The 19,551-nt window shown below is 49.7% G+C and overlaps 4 protein-coding genes and 1 pseudogene across 5 annotated transcripts; 1 reads left to right on the top strand and 4 right to left on the bottom strand.

The window, feature by feature from the left end:
- Positions 1-3,333: 3,333 nt before the first annotated feature.
- On the bottom strand, positions 3,334-3,797 carry LOC109776028 (ubiquitin-NEDD8-like protein RUB2; annotated as a pseudogene).
- A 2,017-nt stretch (positions 3,798-5,814) lies between these two features.
- On the top strand, positions 5,815-6,550 carry LOC109766135 (histone H2A). The gene has a single exon (XM_020324904.4). The coding sequence runs from the start codon at positions 5,885-5,887 to the stop codon at positions 6,362-6,364; it is 480 nt and encodes a 159-aa protein (XP_020180493.1). The 5' UTR covers positions 5,815-5,884; the 3' UTR covers positions 6,365-6,550.
- A 1,514-nt stretch (positions 6,551-8,064) lies between these two features.
- LOC109756440 (ferritin-like catalase Nec2) lies at positions 8,065-12,031 on the bottom strand. Of its 2 annotated transcripts, XM_073505159.1 has the most exons (7): positions 11,768-12,031; positions 11,276-11,467; positions 10,999-11,049; positions 10,877-10,913; positions 9,119-10,644; positions 8,778-9,003; positions 8,065-8,678 (listed from the first exon to the last, which is right to left on the bottom strand). In XM_073505159.1, the coding sequence occupies exons 5-7, from the start codon at positions 9,550-9,552 to the stop codon at positions 8,265-8,267; spliced, it is 1,074 nt and encodes a 357-aa protein (XP_073361260.1). In that variant the 5' UTR covers positions 9,553-10,644; positions 10,877-10,913; positions 10,999-11,049; positions 11,276-11,467; positions 11,768-12,031; the 3' UTR covers positions 8,065-8,264. The 2 variants fall into 2 exon arrangements, with proteins under 2 accessions (XP_073361260.1, XP_040250622.1); XM_040394688.3 differs by having other exon boundaries at positions 10,999-11,467.
- On the bottom strand, positions 11,550-14,213 carry LOC109766137 (pentatricopeptide repeat-containing protein At2g01390). Its single transcript, XM_020324905.4, has 2 exons — positions 13,454-14,213; positions 11,550-13,200 (listed from the first exon to the last, which is right to left on the bottom strand). Exons 1-2 carry the CDS (start codon positions 14,121-14,123, stop codon positions 12,218-12,220), a joined length of 1,653 nt encoding a protein of 550 aa, XP_020180494.1. The 5' UTR covers positions 14,124-14,213; the 3' UTR covers positions 11,550-12,217.
- A 1,453-nt stretch (positions 14,214-15,666) lies between these two features.
- Positions 15,667-16,617, bottom strand: LOC109766138 (protein DMP2). The gene has a single exon (XM_020324909.4). The coding sequence runs from the start codon at positions 16,501-16,503 to the stop codon at positions 15,922-15,924; it is 582 nt and encodes a 193-aa protein (XP_020180498.1). The 5' UTR covers positions 16,504-16,617; the 3' UTR covers positions 15,667-15,921.
- Between the last annotated feature and the right edge of the window lie 2,934 nt (positions 16,618-19,551).

The following is a 19,551-nucleotide window of genomic DNA, read 5'->3' as shown; positions in this document are numbered from 1 at the left end:
CCGGCGGGGGCGGTCGGCAGCGGTGGCCTCCTCTCGATCCCGTTCTGGATCGGGGGAGGGAGGAGGAGCAGATATTTCGGGGGTGCTTTTGTTGTTTTTTTTTTGTTCTCTGTTTTGTTTTGCATTTTCTTTTATTTATTTTCTTTCACCTTTTAATCCATTTTAAAATACTTAGGCATTTTCTAAAAAGGAGTTTTCTCCACAATAATTAACAGTGTATTATTTGGCACCCACCGAACATTTTTGTTTTGATGTTTGAAAACTTTTATCGTTTGATTTAATTTTAAATTTGAATTTGACTCCGTTTCGAAATGCTGCGAGGTTAGCAACAGTAACGGAGGTAACGTGGCAAGCTTAGCGTGAGATTACTGTAGCATGATTATCCGGGCGTTACAACCACCCTTCGTCATATTCTTCGGAGTTTTTCATTCACGTGTAATAAGATCGACGATCACACTTGTCATGGTGGTCGTCTCGGCAAACATGTTCGTCTTCCTTTTAGCAATTCCTCGCATGTCGCATCATACCCGTTTGAGTTAATTCATAGTGATGTTTGGACCTCTCCTGTTGCAAGTAACACAGGCTATCTTTATTATCTTGTCATACTTGATGATTTTTCGCACTATGTGTGGACCTTCCCGTTGCGGCGAAAGTCGGACTCTTTTGCCACTCTCACCGCTTTCTACTCCTATGTCTCCACGCAGTTTGGACGTCCCATTCATGCGTTGCAAACAGACAACGGGGAGGAGTTTGATAACCTTGCGATCCACAACCTTCTCGCCACACACAGCACGATCTTTCGTCTCACTTGCCCGTACACTTCGCAACAAAATGGCCGCGCTGAGTGTGTGCTTCGCACTCTTAACGACTGCGTTCGCACCCTCCTCTTTCACGCCAACGTGCCACCGCGTTTTTGGCTCGACGCGCTCGCCACCGCATCACTACTCATCAACATTCGTCCTTGTCGCACTCGCGGGAATTTTGCACCTCATCACCTCTTGTCTGGCACGCCACCTTCCTATGCTGAGCTCCGCATTTTCGGTTGCCGGTGCTACCCCAGCATCGCTTCCACTACTCCTCACAAGCTCGCACCTCGGTCTGTGGCCTGCATCTTTCTCGGCTATCCCCCCAACACCAAAGGCTACCACTACTATGATCCTATCTCACACCGGGTGATCACTTCACGACACGTTTACTTTGATGAGATGGTTTTTCCGTTTTAGCAGGTACCTTCGGATGTTGCGGCTTTGCCCGCTCCCGGTGACGGCTGCTCACGTGCCTCTCTTGGGCCGCCCCCCGGCTTTGAGGGTGCCCCCCGCGCCACGGGTCGAGTTTCTCCCCGGTTGGCTGCCCTGGGGGCTGCACCTCCCTCGGCGCCCGCGACGCCCTTGACATCCCCGGCCCCGACCACGCTGTCGGCCTCCCCGGCGGCCTCGGAGGAGGCGGGCTCTTACTTGTCGTCGCCCGTCTTCGCTCCGGACCCGCTGCCCTGCCCGATGACTCGCTCTCGGGCTGGCACCTCCGCCCGAGCACACGGTACCCCAGCGATGAGTACCTTCTCGCTGGTTCCGTCTCTGAGCCGTCCCCTCTCCCATCGTCAGCTCGAGCAGCCCTTCGGGATCCTCATTGGCTCGCTGCGATGCAGGAAGAGTTCGACGCGCTCCAGCGGAACCGTACATGGCAGCTCGTCCCTCGGCCGCCCCGTGCCAACATCATCACGGGCAAGTGGGTCTTTCGGCACAAGACTCGTCCGGATGGCACTCTCGAGCGCTATAAAGCTCGCTGGGTGGTTCGGGGCTTTCGGCAACGCGCGGGCGTGGACTTCACCGACACATTTGCCCCGGTTGTTAAACCGGGCACGATCCGCGCTGTGCTCTAGCTAGCCGTGTCCCGAGCTTGGCATGTGCATCAGTTGGACGTGTCCAACACCTTCTTGCACGATCACCTAGCTGAGCAGGTGTTCTGTGAGCAGCCTACTGGCTTCGTCGACGCCACGCATCCAGATCAGGTGTGCTTGCTCTCCCGTTCACTTTACGGGTTGAAGCAGGCACCTCGGGCCTGGTACCAGCGCATCGCCGCCTTCCTGCAGACGCTCGGATTTACATCGACTCGCTCCGATGCGTCCCTCTTCGTGTATCATCACAGAGTTGACACGGCCTACTTGCTGCTATACATCGATGACATCATTCTGACGGCATCCACTGTCGCGCTCCTCCAGCGGCTCACTGCTCGTCTCCGCGATGAGTTTTCCCTGAAGGACTTGGGTCCCCTGCATTACTTCCTTGGCATTGAGGTGGTTCGACGACCCGATGGGTTCTTCCTGCACCAGCAGCGCTACGCCCATGAGCTTCTCGATCGAGCTGGCATGCTTAACTGCAAGCCCGCTCCTACGCCCGTCGACACCAAGGCCAAGGTTTCCGCTTTGGAGGGTTCGCCTGCATCTGATGCGACCTTCTACCACTCCATTGTGGGTGCCTTGCAGTACCTGACCCTGACGCGCCCCGACTTGCAGTATGCTGTTCAGCAGGTCTGCCTTCACATGCATGCTCCGCGCGACTCTCACTGGACTCTGGTGAAGCGTATCCTCCGATACATACGCGACACCCAGTCCTTGGGACTTACGCTGACGGCCTCCGCCTCCACCGACCTCGTTACCTACTTTGATGCGGACTGGGCCGGCTGCTTGGACACACGGCGCTCCACCTCGGGATACTGTGTCTACCTTGGGCTGTCCCTGATCTCTTGGTCCTCCAAGCGACAGCCCACCGTGTCCCGCTCGAGTGCCGAGGCTGAGTATTGAGCAGTGGCTAATGCCGTTGCTGAATGCTCTTGGCTTCGTTAGCTGCTTCAGGAGTTGCTTTGTGACGTTCACAAGGCCACACTCGTCTACTGCGACAACGTCTCCACCGTCTACCTCTCCGCCAACCCGGCCCATCATCGTCGAACGAAGCATATTGAGCTCGATATACACTTCGTTCATGAGCAGGTGGCTCTTGGGCGCATTCGGGTCCTCCACGTCCCGACGACGCAGCAGTTCGCCGACGTCATGACGAAAGGACTGCCTACTTCTGTCTTTGAGGAGTTCAGGTCCAGTCTTTGCGTCTCCGGCGACGCTTCGACTGCGGGGGGTGTTGAATATATGGTTTGTGCATGTATATTGTATAGCTTGGCCCACCTCCTAGTCTTTGTATAGTTGAGGTTGTGGCCCACCTTGTACTCCATATATACGTGCGCTATGCATTGATCAATACATCGTGAAGCATTGCCAAAACTCTCGTTTCCAACACAAAGCTACACCCTCATGGAAAAGCGAGCGACCGTAAGACCCAAATTCTAGCAGCCACCGGCCCTGAGGGCGAGCACGAGGTGGAGCACGTAGCCGCCCTTGACCTTGTACTCTTGCGTCGTCTTGTCGCTGGCCATCTGCTTGCCATCGAAGATGAGCCTCTGCTGGACGGGCGGGATGCCCTCATTCTCCTCGACGCGCTCCTTGATCCAGTCGGCCGTGTCAGTGGGTTTGATGTCGATGTCGATCTCCTTGGCGGTGGGCCTCTTCACCTTGATGGTGGTGCCACTGCGGAGGCAGAGCACCAGGTGTTGCGTTGACTCCTTGTGCATGTTGTAGTCGCCAACAAGCGACCATCCCCCAGTTGCTTCTCGGCAAAGATGAGCCGTTGCTGGTCCGGCGGGATCCCTTCCTTGTCCTAGACCTTGCCCTTGATGCTGTCCACGGTGTCGCTACCCTCCACCTCCAGAGTGATGGTTTTACCTGTCAGGGTCTTCACGAAGATCTGCATCGTCTTAGGCGAGTCGCGACTTGAGTCGTCGAGGCTTCACCGGCGGCGAAAAGAACTGTGTTTCGATCTTTTCTGGGTTGCTTCCGGGGACGGGGACCTCGGACTACGTGGATACACAACAAGGACGAAGGGACAGAGTGAGAAAAGCGAGGATTCATGTGTGTGTGTGGGGGGGGGTCTATGGGCCTGGGGTATCGGAATCCGACATGGCTGCTGTCCGGATGTCCGCAAACCTCCGCCAGGTTTGCTTTTGGTTTTCATGAATTCGGATGCGCGGACAAGTCCACGGACGTTCGATGGACGACGCCAGAGGGCACAAAGTATTCGGACAGTGCAATCCATACGGTTATAGACGTTTACAGGTGGTTTGATGCATGACATTAGAGATACCATGACAATGCAAGAACACAACAAAAAAGAGTTTCACCATTCAGCGTGAAATATTTTTATTTATGCAGAGTACATCCTAGTAAGGGCATCTCCCGCAAACCAGACACCGCATATGTCCGCGGATAGGAGGGCCAATTCGCGGACACGGATGTGGGAGCCGGCCATCCAATGCTATATGCATACATTTTCAAACTGGTGTTAAACAAATCAGACGAATTACATGCAAACCGAATGTTTTTTATTCAAACAAGACGAAAACAGTTACATTTCAAGCATATTTTAACAAAACTATACCGCGTTGCGGTAGAACTAGTCTATGGTCGGCCGCGATGGATCGCCGCTCTCACGGCATCTCTTCCCTATATTCGGCAGTTCGCTCATCGGACTGCCGGATGCCCTAGAGGGATATGCTTCAGCAAGAGGGGAAGAATAGCCTCCCTTCTCTTATGTGAAGCACGTATCGAGGTGTTTTTGGGCGGGGGGAGACGGACGCCGTGGCCTATGACCCCGCTCATCGGGCAAGACACCAGCTGTGTAACCAGGCGCCGCGGTGGTGTTGGCCTTCGTGGGACCCAAACGGCAAAGGTCTCCCATCATCTACTTTTCATCGCCGTCTGCGGTGGTCGCGGACGTGCCGGCCTCCATCAACATGGCTTCTTTCCCCATCTGCTTGACGCGTTGCCGCCATTGCACGCGACGGATTTGCTGGGAGACGGAGTTGTCCAACCTGAATGGGCGAGGAGGGAATGGCGATGGCAGTGGTGGTGACGCCAGATCTGGAGGTTTTGCATGCAAGCCAACCTGTACCGGGCTGGCTCGCCGAGCAACCCAGGCGGCTGCAATGACGGAGAACTCCTTATGTTCGCCGGAGGCCATGGCGGGTGTTGTACAAGGAGGATGTGGAGAGAGTGGAGGCTAGGTGTGGTTCTTGCCCGGCACATGGACACATTTACATAGCAGGCAGATGCGCGGAGCCAGCCGAAAAAGGCGTTTAATGCTTGCCGGCACAGGAATAGACGTGTGGCGCTTTGGGCATCATAGTAGTTCCTCAACACACGCGCCTGTTTAATGGAGGTAGGCGGGCATACGAATGCCGTTTCAGTGCGGAGAGAAGGCGTGTGGCCGGCGAGCCGCTTCAATGCCGACTCCAGTGAGTGGTCGCATCCGCTCGGGTCGACATGAATGCGGGCATGTGGCTTCAGGGGGAAACACGTGCGGGCGCGAGAAAGGGATTTTTTGTTGGGCCTGGGCAGTTAGAAGCGGGCATGATAGAGGTCCAGGCGCCAAAAAAAAACCAGCGTGTCTTCAGTTCATGAGAAAAAACACGTCTGAACCAGACTGTAAACTGATAAAGGCGTGTCTCGGATGACAAAAATAGGACCAAACTGTCTGAATGGTTGGGGATGGTTTGAGTATTGCTTTGGAGATGCCCATAGAAAAACAAGCACCGTATCATTAAACCATCAACAAACACATAGTACTACTACAACAAATCCATATCTTGACCCAGAGGACATCGCAGCCGTTCGTTTCCCTCGCGGCCCAACCGTCGAATGCCCGAGCACGCGGATCGACGGGCCCACCACCGTTCCTTTAAATACCCAGCCATCCGCATCTCTTCTCGTCATCAGAACACAAATCCCAAATCACCAACCAAATCCCCCCTCCCGCGTCCCGACGAGCACCAGCCGCCAGACATGGACGCCTCAGCCACCGGAGCGGGAGCGAAGGCGAAGAAGGGCGCGGCCGGGCGCAAGGCCGGCGGCCCCAGGAAGAAGTCGGTGACGCGGTCCGTCAAGGCCGGGCTCCAGTTCCCCGTCGGCCGCATCGGGCGGTACCTCAAGAATGGCCGCTACGCGAAGCGCGTCGGCACGGGCGCCCCCGTCTACCTCGCGGCCGTCCTCGAGTACCTGGCCGCGGAGCTGCTGGAGCTCGCCGGGAACGCCGCCAAGGACAACAAGAAGTCGCGCATCGTGCCCAGGCACCTGCTGCTGGCCGTGAGGAACGACCAGGAGCTCGGGAGGCTGCTGGCCGGCGTGACCATCGCGCACGGCGGCGTGCTGCCCAACATCAACCCCGTGCTGCTCCCCAAGAAGACGGCGGAGAAGGAGCCCAAGGAGGGCAAGTCGCCCAAGAAGACTGCCAAATCCCCCAAGAAGGCTGACAAGAAGGCTTAGAGACGCGTGCTTTGTAGAACTAATGGTTTCGATGTAGATCTGTGCTGCCAAGAAAGAAAACAATTCGAAAATCTCTCTTCGATTGGCTTAGCCGCTGTAGTGCTATGTAGTAACGGTGATTGCTGTGCCGATGTAGATCTGTGCTGCGAAGAGGAAAAAGTCAGAAATCTCTCTGATTTGAGCAAATTGTTTGTTCTTCTGTTTTTGTTGTTGCAATGTGAGCATAGGTGCGGTGGAAAAACTCAGATCTGTTTGAATTTGTCGACATTTCTTGCTTCTTCTGTTCTTTGAAGTTTCAACAGAGACGAGACTCTGCCCCTAGCCTCCCGGGTCGCTAGGGGCAGAGTAATTTTGAGATCCAAGCAGAGTTCCCCGCGCACAGTAATTTTGCAGGAGCAGCGTATGTAATCGGTTCACCCGCTACAAAAAAGCGCATGTAATCGGTTGGAGCCAACCATGAGTCTCTGTAACGGTGGACGATGACACTTCCATCAGCGAAATCGTATGCACAAATGCTAAACTTGATCTCAAGCTGAAAAGAAGATGTAGCCACCTCCATAAACTCTTCTTCCATGCTTTCTTCTAGCTTTATGGGCATCTTCAATCGTCATACATCAAATCGGACATTCCAAATGTCCGTGGATGTGTCCGGACACCACCCAGTGGCGGAGCTTCATGAGGCCCAACCTGGGCATGGCCCCCCAGCTCAAACAAATTATGTGCAAACCAGGCGATATTTGTTAAATTACGAAATATTTTACCTACTACTTCCTCCGTTTTCAGTACAGTGTGTACTTCCTCCGTTCTCAGTATTAGAGTTGAGACAGTTATTTGGGGACGGAGAGTACTAGATTTCTCAGTACAGTGTGTGTGTGTTGAGCTAGCTATGGATGTAGTATTACCTTAAATTCCAACAAGCCATCCAACAATTAAGTTGCTCCTTTGCAATTCCAGATTTCCAGCTGCTTCGTGACCTCCATAGTACTAGGGCGCGTTCGGCAGTCCACCAACTCCTTCAAATTCTAGAATCTGCAGAGCAGCTGTTTGATCGCTCCAAGTATTTTAACTACCGCTCCGGGAGCGGAGCCATGGAGCAGAGGGAAACCGAACGCGGCCCTAGTTTGATGCGCTTTCACCCTTTCAGGGTGATGCTTTTGTTATCTGTTTTGGCAGGGTGATGCTGATGGCTCTCTGGGCAGGCTGTGGCTGGAGAGGACGGCAGAGATCAAGCAGCTCTAGATCTTTGCTACTACTAGTTTACCTGGAACTTGTTTCTTTCTCATGTCTACCTAGCTCTTGGGTGTCTGGTTTCAATTTTGTACTATGGAAGCTAAGACTTGATGTCACTTGGCGTGATACTCCCTCTCTAACTTTTACAAGACGTTTTTAGAGTCCATGACAGCGTCAAAAAATGTCTTATAATAAGTTAGAAAGGAAGTATTATACCGATGATGGAGCCCTAATTTTACTACTCCGTTTTTCAAGCTAAAACAGCTTGAAAAACATTCTTATATTATGGGACGAGGCGAGTAGTACAATATGAGTAGAACATGCAAGCTCTTCATGAGTATCAACTGTCGATCAAACTGTCCAGACTTCCTGATCTTGCTATTCTTAGTTTGCAAAAAAGCATGTAGTCGAGTAAAACCCATAGCAAATAAATGTACGTTCTGCCGCAAATTCATGGACGTTTAAGCCAATTTCTTACACTGCAACTTCTGTTTTGCCATTCAATTTCGTACAAACATTGTGCAGCCTGCGCAACGGTTCAATTTCGACAACCTCAGAAGCCGCACAAACACTGTCCATCTTATTCCATCGAGCATGCCATCCACACACTATTTACATTATTATTCATCCAGGCCGATGATTGACGCTGCAATCACTCATACGGGCCTACTTAATTTGCTGGCGTCTTGTTACCCTCAGCTGCAAACGGCTTGCGAAGAAACTCCCGTGCTATCTTCCCGTTTGCGCCCTCCGGGAAGAAGCCGCCGGGCACGTGCTCGTCGCCGGTGAGGTACAGGATTCTGAGCAGCTCCGCCGGCATGCGTGCGTAGGAGAGCGAGTCCCTGTCGGCGGAGAGCACGTTGGTGCAGATCCTCCCCTCCGCGCCAAGCTCGGGCGGCACGGTGAGCCCCTCGTCCTTCACCCCGCACTTCCCCAGCTGGTTCCTCGCTGTGGAGATGCGGTCGGTGAACTCCGCCACCGTGATCCCCTTGTAGGGCGGCACCGTCTCGCTCTTGCACTCGAAGAGCAGCGCGCGGAAGACGGCGTCCTGCCCCGCCTCCACGCCTAGCAACCCTGCAAGAAGCTGCAGCAGATACAGTGGCCTCAACTCAACTTGTGTGTAACTTGCAGGTTTCAATGTGCATGTGCATGGACACGATGTTGGATGGTGGACTTTGGTTACGTGTTTAGTCTCGTAGCCGTCGATGATGGGGTTGGTGCCGGTGTAGCCGTTGATGCCCAGGTAGGGGATCACGTAGCACGCCAGCAGGAAGTTGCGGCTGTCGATGTAGGGGTCGAAAGGAGGGTCCAGATGGTAACCAAATGCTTGGTCCATCACCCTTGCAAAGTTGTTGGCGCTCAGGTCTATCTTTGGCCTAGGAATCCCACCAACTGTGTTCTGGATAGCCCTACAATGAAAACAAACCGCAAGACATGGATTTTCAGTACCAACTTGCTTCTATCCAAGTGTATGAAGCGCAATTCAAAATGGTGAAGGCGAGTTGAGTGCCATCTTTTACACACCTCACGTGGCCGACTTCTTGAAGGCCAAACTCCGCGGCGATGCGCCATGTCACCTCGTCGAGGTTGGCCTTCATGGCGCCCACCGGAGGCGGCCCTCCCAACGTCAGGTTCGGGGCGATCTGGTCAAGCCCTACACCGAACGCTGCGTGGAGGAAGAACTCGGCCTCGGTGTACTCCAGGTTCAGCGCGAACTGCATCGGGTCGACGTCGTACGGGAACACCGGGACCGGGACGTGCGGAGCCGGTGCCTGGCACCGAGGTCCGCCGCAGTCCGAGGTTTCCACTGCCAGCGCCGACGCCTTGGCCGGAGGGCAGGCAGGGTCGACCGCATGGCCGGATGATGCCCTGCATGAACAGGCCAGGAGGAACAAGAGCAGGAGAGGGGAGTAGGTGTGAGATGATGCCGTTGCCATCTTCACAAAAGGTTTAAGCATCCGAGGATGCTGGACTGAAGGTGCATGGTGTCATCTCTGCTGAACTTATAGCGGATCAGCGTAGCATGTCCAACAATCTGGAAGCTGCCCTTCTGAAGCAATCAGCTAACTAACGTTCTTTGGCTGTGATTGTTGCCTGAATTTACCTCCTTCAGCGAGGTGACGTTGTGTGCGAGAAATCTAGATCGCTGACGCTTGGAGGTATCTGGAAATAGATTACTTGTTGAAGCCAAGAAGTGAGACTCGCAGACAGATCACTTTCTTCAGAGTCAGTTCAGGTGCTTCACTTCAATTTGGATTGCAATGGTGCATCGTCTCAATTTTCTTCAGCCTATATCTGTACCACCCATGGAAATCTGCCAAGTGTAACTTCCAAATCCAGAGAAACCCTGGAAAATTCCAGGCCACAGATGCTATTTCTAGGTGAGAGGTGAGTACCTGCGGGTCACTCCGTCAAAATTTCTTCACTGATGTGACATGTTTATACACGGCAGTTATTGTGGTTGTTGTCAGGGTGTCCAGAGAATTCAAGCCTTTCCTTGTTCGTAGTTTCCCATGGAGAACGCCTTTCCTTTGTTGGAAATCTTCAGGTAACCATGTCAGTAACTGCAACCACATGCACCAGCTACCCTTCCTGACTGGAATAAATCACGCATGACATAACACTGACCAGCTGATTTTATATTGTGGTTAAGCTTCGAGCTGAGGAGGTGCCTAAACTGCCACCTTTCCTTTTTTTCCATTGAGGAAAAGCAAATGCTTGTACGGTTCATCTTGCTTTCGAATGGTCTTGCGAGGTGGTAGAAGGGAGCGGTTAGCAAAGCCGAGCTTAATTATCTCACACCTCCAAGTTTAAATTAATCACCGTCAGTCAAACTGCACGCGTGCTGAAAATAGGCTCAAAGCCCCTAGAATCATGATAGCCGACTTGGATGACGGGGGTGAAGAAGTGAAAGAGATGGGGTGCTCCAGGTGATCATCTCTTGCCATGCAACATCCCCTCCATTGTCAGCTCTAATGAGTTTCTACCCGTTGCCATGAAGATCTTGTGCAAACAACTCCTGTGCTGTAACCACGCCTTCTAGTGAAATCCTACAAAAAAAATGTTATAGGCAAGTTACAAGAAGTGTTGATGATTCGGTTCACTCCATGAAACCAAGTAAATTCAAAATTCAAGCTGGAAAGCGCAGAGAAGCAGCAGAGACCAGCGGAGGAAACATTTTCTCAGCTGCACGGCGGGGAACAGAGAATCCACCACGCGTGCCTGTGTCACTTGCAGTTAATGTTTTGCAAAAATAATTCGTTGGCTGTTTGTTTGCAGTACCTAATTCAGCAGGTAGATACGGATCCTTGAGCTCTTGCTGAAAAGAGAAGCAAGCTAAAGTTACTCTCTTGGATGCTGAGTTAAAAACAACTTTCACATGGCACATGGTGAATATGAATTACCGGGTTAAGTGGTTGCAGGGCCATCTGCGCATAAACACACATGATTGTTTCCTGGAACCGAGAAAATTTGTAAAAGCTTTTCCTGTTTTTCACACACATATAAGGATATACTTTCACTTTATGACTCTTTCTTTCCTACTAGATTATAAACTAATTATGTACACTGAATATATGTTACTGCAGATGGTGAAGCACGTCTACCCATCTAGTCATGAAGGAATAGCTGGGTGAGATGGGTCGGTCAAGGGAGAGCTCGCCTGTTTCAGCGGTTTTCTACCTGATTGTTTTACCATTGGTGAGCCAACGCTGAGAGCTCAGATCTTTCACCCCACTTAAAATTGCAGGGAGAGGAAATGCAACAACAACAAAGCCTTTTTGTCCCAAGCAAATTGGGGTAGGTTGTGTCCTCTGTTATGCATTCATCTGTACTTGATTGGTTTGAATGGTAGCAGGTGATCAGTACCAGCCCCTGTTTGATTTAAGATGATCAGTTTAGAACTATTTGAACATTGCACCAACCACAAAAAGGAAATGTTAAAAGTTACAGGACGTCGTCCAAAATTTTCACGATAACTCATATTTACAATTCTCAAATTTTGACAGAGAATCAGCCAAAATAATTGTTACAAACAAGAAAATAGAGGACTGAACAGAAGACTGAGATAGAAAATTCAAGCAACACATGGGGAAAGGCCTCCCTAACAACAACTGTAGATTACTTGGTACAAACTACAAAGTGTGTGTTTTGAGCTAGCTATGGATGTATTACCTTAAATTTCAACAAGCTATGCAACAACTAAGTTGCTCCTTTGCACTTCCAGACTTCCAGCTGCTCCGTGACCTCCATAGTGCTCCAATGATGCGCTTTCACCCTTTCACGGTTCAGCTCTAATGGATTTTCTCCCTTTACATCAGCAGTCCTCACTAACATAAAGAGTCGGCTTATACATCCTAGGTTCCAAATTCAGCAATCTTTTCATGAGACTCTTTCGATTTAGTTTCACCATCCCTTGGTTCTTGTAACCACGTAGAGATCAACCAGTTTTATTTTCTTTTAACATGCCATGGAAAAGTAATCACATGTTCGGTGTCTAATAACTTTGTGTCAAAGCAAATATCAGGAGATCCATTTATACACCTTCAATCTGTGAAAACATGAAGCTGGGTGAGTACAGCTAAGGAAACCCCAAGTATAGAACATCACCCAACAAACAATCTTCTAACCATGAAAGCCACAAAATAAATGGTCACATAAGCTATCTTCAGGGGAATGCTTGTCACGGTACTGACGATGCCATTGCATCTCCATTCTTTCTCTTCGGTAACGGTCAGAGTCCTGTTTCCGCCCAGCCTTTTGTAAGCCATATATCAGAACTTCATATGTACCCGCAGAAGCAGATATCTCATTAGTTATCATTTGAGAGAATAGTTCAAGAGCCTTATCAACTTCGCCAGCTTGAAAATAGGCATTCATAAGGGCAGTGTAGGTAATCACATTCTGGTCCGCAGGTGATAACCCAAAGATATGCGCCGCGTATGAAGAATGCCCGGCAGAACCCAATCTGAGTATTAAGACAGATAACAGATATGCTCCAAGATTGCAGCCATGTTTAATCAATCTTTCAACAATCTTAGATACCAAATCAAACGAATCATTTCTGATGTATTGACCAAGAAGGCAACTATATGCAGATCTGTCAAGTTCACTGCCTACTCTTAGGCTATAGTACAGAACTGTGAGTCCACATGATGGTCTGCAGTTTGCACAGCTGGCCTGAATAATATCAGATAGTATATGCGATTCAAACTTCACATTCCTCGTGGTCAATTCATTTACCATCTGTTCGATAGCAGACCAGTTTCTAGAAGCCAAAAGGTATATAATCGTACTTCTGTCAGTAATGCAGCTTAGATGAGAAAATGTTGGGTCATATTCCATTCCTTCGGATGCAAGATGAGGATTCACTTCCCAAAGAAGATTAGGGCTCTCACCACTAGCTTTTAGAGCTTCTAGTGCTTCCAAAAAGACAGGCCTACGGAGAACAATGCCTTTCTCCTTCATGTGCTGAAGAATGAAGGTCATCACTGACGTCTCACCAGCGCTGGCACACTTCTTGACTAGAATATTGCAGAGTGGCTTGTCTGGTTCTACGCCTGCATCTTGCATGTCACTCATAATTTGTAGAGTAGCTTGGAATTTTCCTGATGACAACCAGAATCATGTCAGTATATGATATGATGGTCCAAGGATTACGTCTTGCAGTGCAAATGAACATGAACAAAGATGTCTAGGGGCCAACTATCATTTATGCAGTGTAAATGAACATGAAAAATCATGGGGCAGTGCAAATGTCTAGGAGCCATCCGTTCAAGCATTCCATCGAACAGAAAGCCGCGTTGGGAGTGCACAGGTAAGCAAGAAAACGCGTAATGGGCATTTCGTCGAGCACCTCACCTGCGTCAGCGAGATGCTCGATGAGCACGGTGTAGGTGGTGCAGCTGGGCCGCAGCCCCTCGGCCACCATCTCCTCGAACACCCTCCTGCCCTCGGCGGCCCTCCCGGCGTCGAACAGGATCTTGACGCACGCCGTGTAGCTGACGAGCGTGGGGCGGCACTTCCCCCTGCGGGAGCGCATCTCCTCCCACACCCGCATCGCGGCGTCCACGTCCCCGGCGCGCGCCAGCCAGTGCATGACGGTGGTGAACGTGGCGGCGTCGGGGTCCACCCCGGCGCGGAGCATCTCGGCGAGGAGGTGGAGCATGGCGGGGACCCGGCCGGCCTCGCCGAGGAGGTGGAGCATGGAGGTGTAGGTGTAGCGGTCGTGGCGGAAGGCGGCCCCGGGTGTGGGGGAGGAGGCGGCGAGGCGGAAGAAGAGGAAGGCCTTCTGGAGCGGCGGGTGGGTCTTGAGGACGCGCGCCACGACGTGCGAGTCCCAGACGAGGCCCGGGAGGGAGAGGAGGAGCGGGCGCGCCGCCGACCAGGGGTGGTCGCGGAGTATGTTGGTCACGCGGCGGACGACGTCGCGGGTGTACGTCGGGGCGGAGGGCTCGGCGGAGGGTTTGGGGCGGGGCGGAGGGCGGCGGCGGGGCTTGGCGGGGAGGAAGTGGCGCTGGCGGCGGAGCATTTTCGGCGGCGACGAGGCTGCGGAGAATGCGACGGGGAACTGTTCTTTTTTTTTTTAGGGGTACGGGGAACTGATATGCCCCGTGTGTAACGGGGAACTACTTTGGACGGCGGACAGGCACCTGCGGAAGAACCAGTGAAACTAGACAAATCACAGACATGATCCTAGTTTAATAGAGGTTGCTAAAGTTAAAAAAAAAGACAAATCATTTTTCCTACAAAGAAATTAATCTTTTTTTGAACTCAATATAACATGAATAATGCTCCCTCAGTTTGGAAATACTTGTCGAGGAAATGGTTAAAAATGAATCTATCTATAACTAAAATACGTCTATATACATTTATCTATCCGACAAGTATTTCTGAACGAAAGGAGTAATATATAAGAGTATGCACAAACAAAAAACACAGAGATAATATTTGATACTCCCTCCGTCCCAAAATAAGTGTCTCAAGCTTGAGATGCTTATTTTGTAATGGAGGGAGTAGTTTATAGCATGTGCTATTATCAGTACATAATTTTGACATTATACACACACCGCTAGTAAAACTGTAGTCATGCATGAATAATGAATTAGTTTCATAGCGGGCATCTAGCATGCAAGTCAAATTGAGTATAATATAAACAACCTTCCTTTTTCTTTTCTATTTGTTTCCGAGACGAGCCCCCTGACGCTCCCGAACGTCCCCACCACCTGCTGCGCGTCATCCTCGTCGGATCCGGCGAGATCTGACTAGAATCCTCAGCGCCGTCGCCCTCCTAACCACACGAGTCTCCGCCCCTGTCGCTCACAGACGTCCCCGCCTCCTGCCCGCGCGCCATCCTCGTCGTCATCGCCCTCCCAGCCGCACGATTCTCCGCCTTTTTCAAAACATAGGCTCAGTTGCAGAAAACGTCGGCAGGAAGGGGTTTCTCTTGACCTTCTAATCATGAGTCAATCCAACGGACGCGGAGGCGGCGGACGCTTGCATGCGATCGGCCGGCTGAAGGTAACCTTTTCCCATCAGCTATTTAAATTTGTGAATATTCTATGAAATACATAAATATTTTAAAAGCACCGTTTTCTTTTTAAAACCATGGTTTTCAATTCACAACATTTTTAAAACCCAAGCTTTAAAAAAAGATCCTTGAACATCTTTTAATTTAGCTAACTTTTTCAAATGAAAAACGATAGAAGGTTTTATGAGTTAGCATTGGCCAGCAAACAAATACTAAGCAAACGGGCGAAGCAAGGAGCCAAGCTAAGCGAGTGACAGTTTTATGGGCAGCTCATGTGAGCATTATATTAACAATTTCGCAATTTCAACGCTCAATAGGAGCTCACAAGGGGCTCACATAATCATAACCTAGTATACCAAGGTCGAAACGTGTAAAGACACCACAACCATCATCAAACAAGTCCACTCAACTCTCAAAACAAATAATGTCTTCAACAAGACAGCCAAACATGATATAGGAATGAAAAGATGACACCGTCAGAACATAATTAAAACTCAAACCAATGCAGGTAAAACCAAGTCGAAAGAAACGGCATAATAACCCGTTATAGAAAAAGAGTTATTCCCACTAGTAAAGAACGACGCGGCGGCGAAGCGCGCGTTAACCTCCAGTGCATCACAGTATATATCAGTACAAGCTTTGAGAAATCAAGAACTACAAGGCGACGACACGTCACTCAAACATCACAGATCACACCACCACACTTTAACCAAGTTGATCACGCAAACACTGCGAAGAAATTGACAAGAATGAATCAATTCAGTTCAGGCCACGCCATGGATTAGCCAGGAGTAGCAAGCTAGTGCTTGTGCTCGAAGTCCTCGGTTGCGCGCGTGGGCTGGTAGCCGATGCCGTGGCGGTTGTTGGGGAACATCATGAAGGCGTAGCTGGCGACGCCGCCGACGACCGGCGGCAGCACGGCCATCATGGTCCTCTCGCCGGCCTCCAACGCCGGGTAGAGGCAGGACACGGTGTCCCTGTCCAGCAGCGCGAGGGTGGCGAACACGATGAGCGAGAGCGCGGCGTGCACGAAGTCGCCGGCGCGGAGGCGGTACCCGGACAGGTCCCTGGCGGCGCCGGCGTCCGGGTCGGTGGAGAAGGTGCGCATCCCGCGGCGCGTGACGACGCCGTAGTAGACCCTGCCGTCGGAGCCGACGTAGCTGTCGGTGAAGGAGGAGAAGGCGCAGAAGGCGCCGCAGAGCGCGAGGAGCGCGCCGGAGAGCACCTTGTTGTAGGCGGCGCAGTGGCCGTTGTTGGTGACGAGCGGGCTGAGGAACTGGAACATGAACACCGTGCCGCTCGGCAGCAGCTTGATCAGATCCGCCACCCCGCGCAGCGCCCGCTCCGCCACCCCCACGCTCCTCGCCGCCGGTGCCGCCATCAGTGGCCGCCGCGTCGCGTCGTGGCTCCCTATCTTCGGTCGCACTGTTGACTCCTGCGCTCTAGACTGCACTGCTCGTCTTTGCTGCTGCTCGATCTTGGTGTGGGTGGAATGAGATGCGATCAGTGACGATTTATAGGCGGGCGTTTGTTGATTGCTTGCCGCATGGCAATCTTGTGTCCTGTATCATGTTGGATGACGGGTGGACGGAGTAATGGAAGGGGTTGCTTGGAAGGATTTGTTTCGGGGCATTGGTTTGCTTGCACTCCTGAATGTTATACTGCTGATATGGATGGATCGATGGATGGACAGCGTTCTTGCGTTGCCCGCCGGACATGTTTGGCATGCGTGCGAAGATCAAGGGACGGACGGCCGGATCGGCAGGGTGGTGAAGATTTAATTTTTCCTTAGCTTTGCTTTTATCCTTCTTCTTTCTTATTACAGGAATTTCTTGCTTTGCTTCGAAGACATGCATGAGACTGAGACAGACATGCACGGGCTGGACTTAATTTGATCCACTGGTCGGCGGTATCTGGAAAAGTCAGTGTGGCAAGATAGCATCCAGATTCACGGTAGACGCACATCAAGCTCTAAAAGACATATCAGTCAACCATTAATCACGCAATAATCCTTAACACCGGTGATAAGGATCAATTAGTTTTGCTTATAATCCTAACATCTACACTTAGTTAGCTTTACACCTCCACACATCCAACCTGTAGCAACACTGATTGACCTCGCGACGACACGCGTTCGGCAATGGCGGTCGTCCTTGTTGTGTCCATGTGGTTGTCTTTGCTACGTTTTCCGTGTGACTGGTTGTCCTGGCAGCGTTTATGTAATCGGTTTTGCAGCATGGAGGTCCAACTTCTCAATAGAAAAATAATAGCGGCGACTGGTGTTACATTGGCGTGCTTCCGAACATAGCAAGCGATTGGCCTTCCAACATTGTCTTGTGCTTTGTACAACAGCAGCGGGCCTAAAACTGTTGTTTGTGCTGTTTGCAGCAACAATGTCGATGGAAAGTTGCATGTAGATTAACCCAGTATTTTTTTCCAAAAAAGTAAAACTTGATAGCGACAAAAACATTAAGAAATAAAAACATTCCTTTGCACATTGAAAAGGTTAACAGGCCGTCCAAAAAAATCAAAGCTGAAGGCAGGTTGTTTGCTTCTTTTTTTGTTTTTCAGTAGTTTGCTAGCGAGACCCGATTGATCCCATGGAAAGAACGCAGCAACATCTCCTGTGTTGCACACATCTCGGGGGTTGTTTTATTAGCGTGCATTAAGATTCAGCCGTCACTCCCCAGTTATATATACCAATGCAACCAGGTATCTTATATCTTTTGTTAGTTAGATTCAGCCATATCATACACAACATGAGACGTGCAAGCACATCACGAGACAACAATCCAGCCATACTTCCCACATTTCTGTTTAGAGCCAACATTAATTCTTTCGCCAGGCTCCGTTCCCACAATTTCATTTCATTAGAGCCAACCTTAATTCCTTCACTCCCGCACCTTACCCTTTGTTGGGCTTGATGATTACTCGACAACTTTTCGGCGTATATAAACTGGTAGATTTTTGTGGATCGAAGCGAGGTGGGATAAATATTGAAACAAACCCTCTCTATATAAAAAAATGACCGTACTTTTAAAATTTTCAAAAATGGGCGTGTTTTCATATTTGTACATAAATTAAAAAATGTTTGGAATTTTCAGAAAATGTTCGTGTTTTTGAAAGTTTGTTCGGAATGGTTTTGTTCTGATTTTTCACAACTTTTAAAAAATGTTTAGAATTTCAGAAAATGTTCCTGATTTCAGAAATTGTTCACAAATTGAAAAAATGATCATGCTTTCATTTTTTCAGGAATTTCAAATAATGTTCTCGTTTCCAAAATTGTTCAAAAATGTTTTAAAAAACGTGTTTTCAAATTTTCTTGAAGTTTTTTTTAAAAAAGGAATTTTTTGTTCAAAATTTTCAGAATTTTTGTGGAATTTTAAAAACAATCCCGTTTCCACAGATTGTTCAATTTTTTTAAAAAAATCATGTTTTCCTTTTTGCAGGAGTTACATTTATTTTGTGTTTACCAGTTTTTTTCGGGAGTTTAAAAACTATTCCTGTTTGAAAAACTTGTTCATGATTTTCAGAAAATGTTTCAGTTTTTTTCAAAATAGTTTTACAAATTTGTAAAGTGTTTGCGTTTCACAAAACGTTATGGTATTCTTTTAAAAAACAATTGCATTCAAAATTTTAAAAATATTCATATCTGCACTGGAGATTGGTTCTTAATGTTTTGCACTATCGTATAACCAGTAAAGCTTGGTAGGTCAACTGGTTGTGGTGTGACGTTGTAGTATGACATCCTGTGTTCGACCCCCCACAGGGCATACCCAGCGTCCCATGACAGACGAGAAAAATAACCAGCGTTCAATGACAGACGGAAATTAGTTGGGTCCGACACTAAACCAAAAAAAGTGGAGAAACAATCCTCCCTTTATAATATTAGGTAAAGATAAAGATGGACCAAGCTACTTATGTACTTTTAGCAACTCCAATAGCTCCCATATCGTTAAGAAAACCACCAGAAAGTCGAGGCAAAAAAAGGCCTCCAACGGGTCTCGTAAACCCTAAAAAGCTTTATGGGATCTTGTATAATTACCCCTAAATCCCCTCACGTTCACAGGAAAATGACATTCCCGTAAACGGTGATTCATTAACTGAAAAACACTAACCGAATAGCTGAAGATGTCACAAGCAAAGGTCATATAGCTTAATTGACTGTAAGTTGAATAAGCTATGACCCTCTTTAGATCATTCTGTAATATTTCATTGGTTGCAGCAAGGAATGACGTCATTGTTGGAGAACGCAGTAATTTCAAAATTTTGCCTCCGATCACGCAAGATCTATCTAGGAGAAGCATAGCAACGAGCGGGGAGAGTGTGTCTACGTACCCTCGTAGACTGAAAGTGGAAGCGTTTAGTAACGCGGTTGATGTAGTCGAACGTCTTCGCGGTCCAACCGATCAAGTACCGAACGCACGAC

This window comes from Aegilops tauschii, chromosome 7 (genome assembly GCF_002575655.3).
Source record: "Aegilops tauschii subsp. strangulata cultivar AL8/78 chromosome 7, Aet v6.0, whole genome shotgun sequence".
In the NCBI taxonomy this organism is placed as follows: domain Eukaryota; kingdom Viridiplantae; phylum Streptophyta; class Magnoliopsida; order Poales; family Poaceae; genus Aegilops; species Aegilops tauschii.
Note: the sequence above shows the minus strand (reverse complement) of the source record. Positions and strands in the feature narration are given on the sequence as shown.

What these genes read in the sequence shown, in the direction of transcription:
- LOC109756440 (XM_040394688.3), bottom strand. Translation starts at nt 9,552, where the DNA reads ATGCTTAAACCTTTTGTGAAGATGGCAACGGCATCATCTCACACCTAC. An exon ending in CAAGAAGTCGGCCACGTGAG is followed by an intron (nt 9,004 to 9,118) that starts GTGTGTAAAAGA and finishes TTTTCATTGTAG; the next exon opens with GGCTATCCAGAACACAGTTG. An exon ending in ACGGCTACGAGACTAAACAC is followed by an intron (nt 8,679 to 8,777) that starts GTAACCAAAGTC and finishes TATCTGCTGCAG; the next exon opens with CTTCTTGCAGGGTTGCTAGG.
- LOC109766137 (XM_020324905.4), bottom strand. Translation starts at nt 14,123, where the DNA reads ATGCTCCGCCGCCAGCGCCACTTCCTCCCCGCCAAGCCCCGCCGCCGC. An exon ending in CGAGCATCTCGCTGACGCAG is followed by an intron (nt 13,201 to 13,453) that starts GTGAGGTGCTCG and finishes GGTTGTCATCAG; the next exon opens with GAAAATTCCAAGCTACTCTA.
- LOC109766135 (XM_020324904.4), top strand. Translation starts at nt 5,885, where the DNA reads ATGGACGCCTCAGCCACCGGAGCGGGAGCGAAGGCGAAGAAGGGCGCG.
- LOC109766138 (XM_020324909.4), bottom strand. Translation starts at nt 16,503, where the DNA reads ATGGCGGCACCGGCGGCGAGGAGCGTGGGGGTGGCGGAGCGGGCGCTG.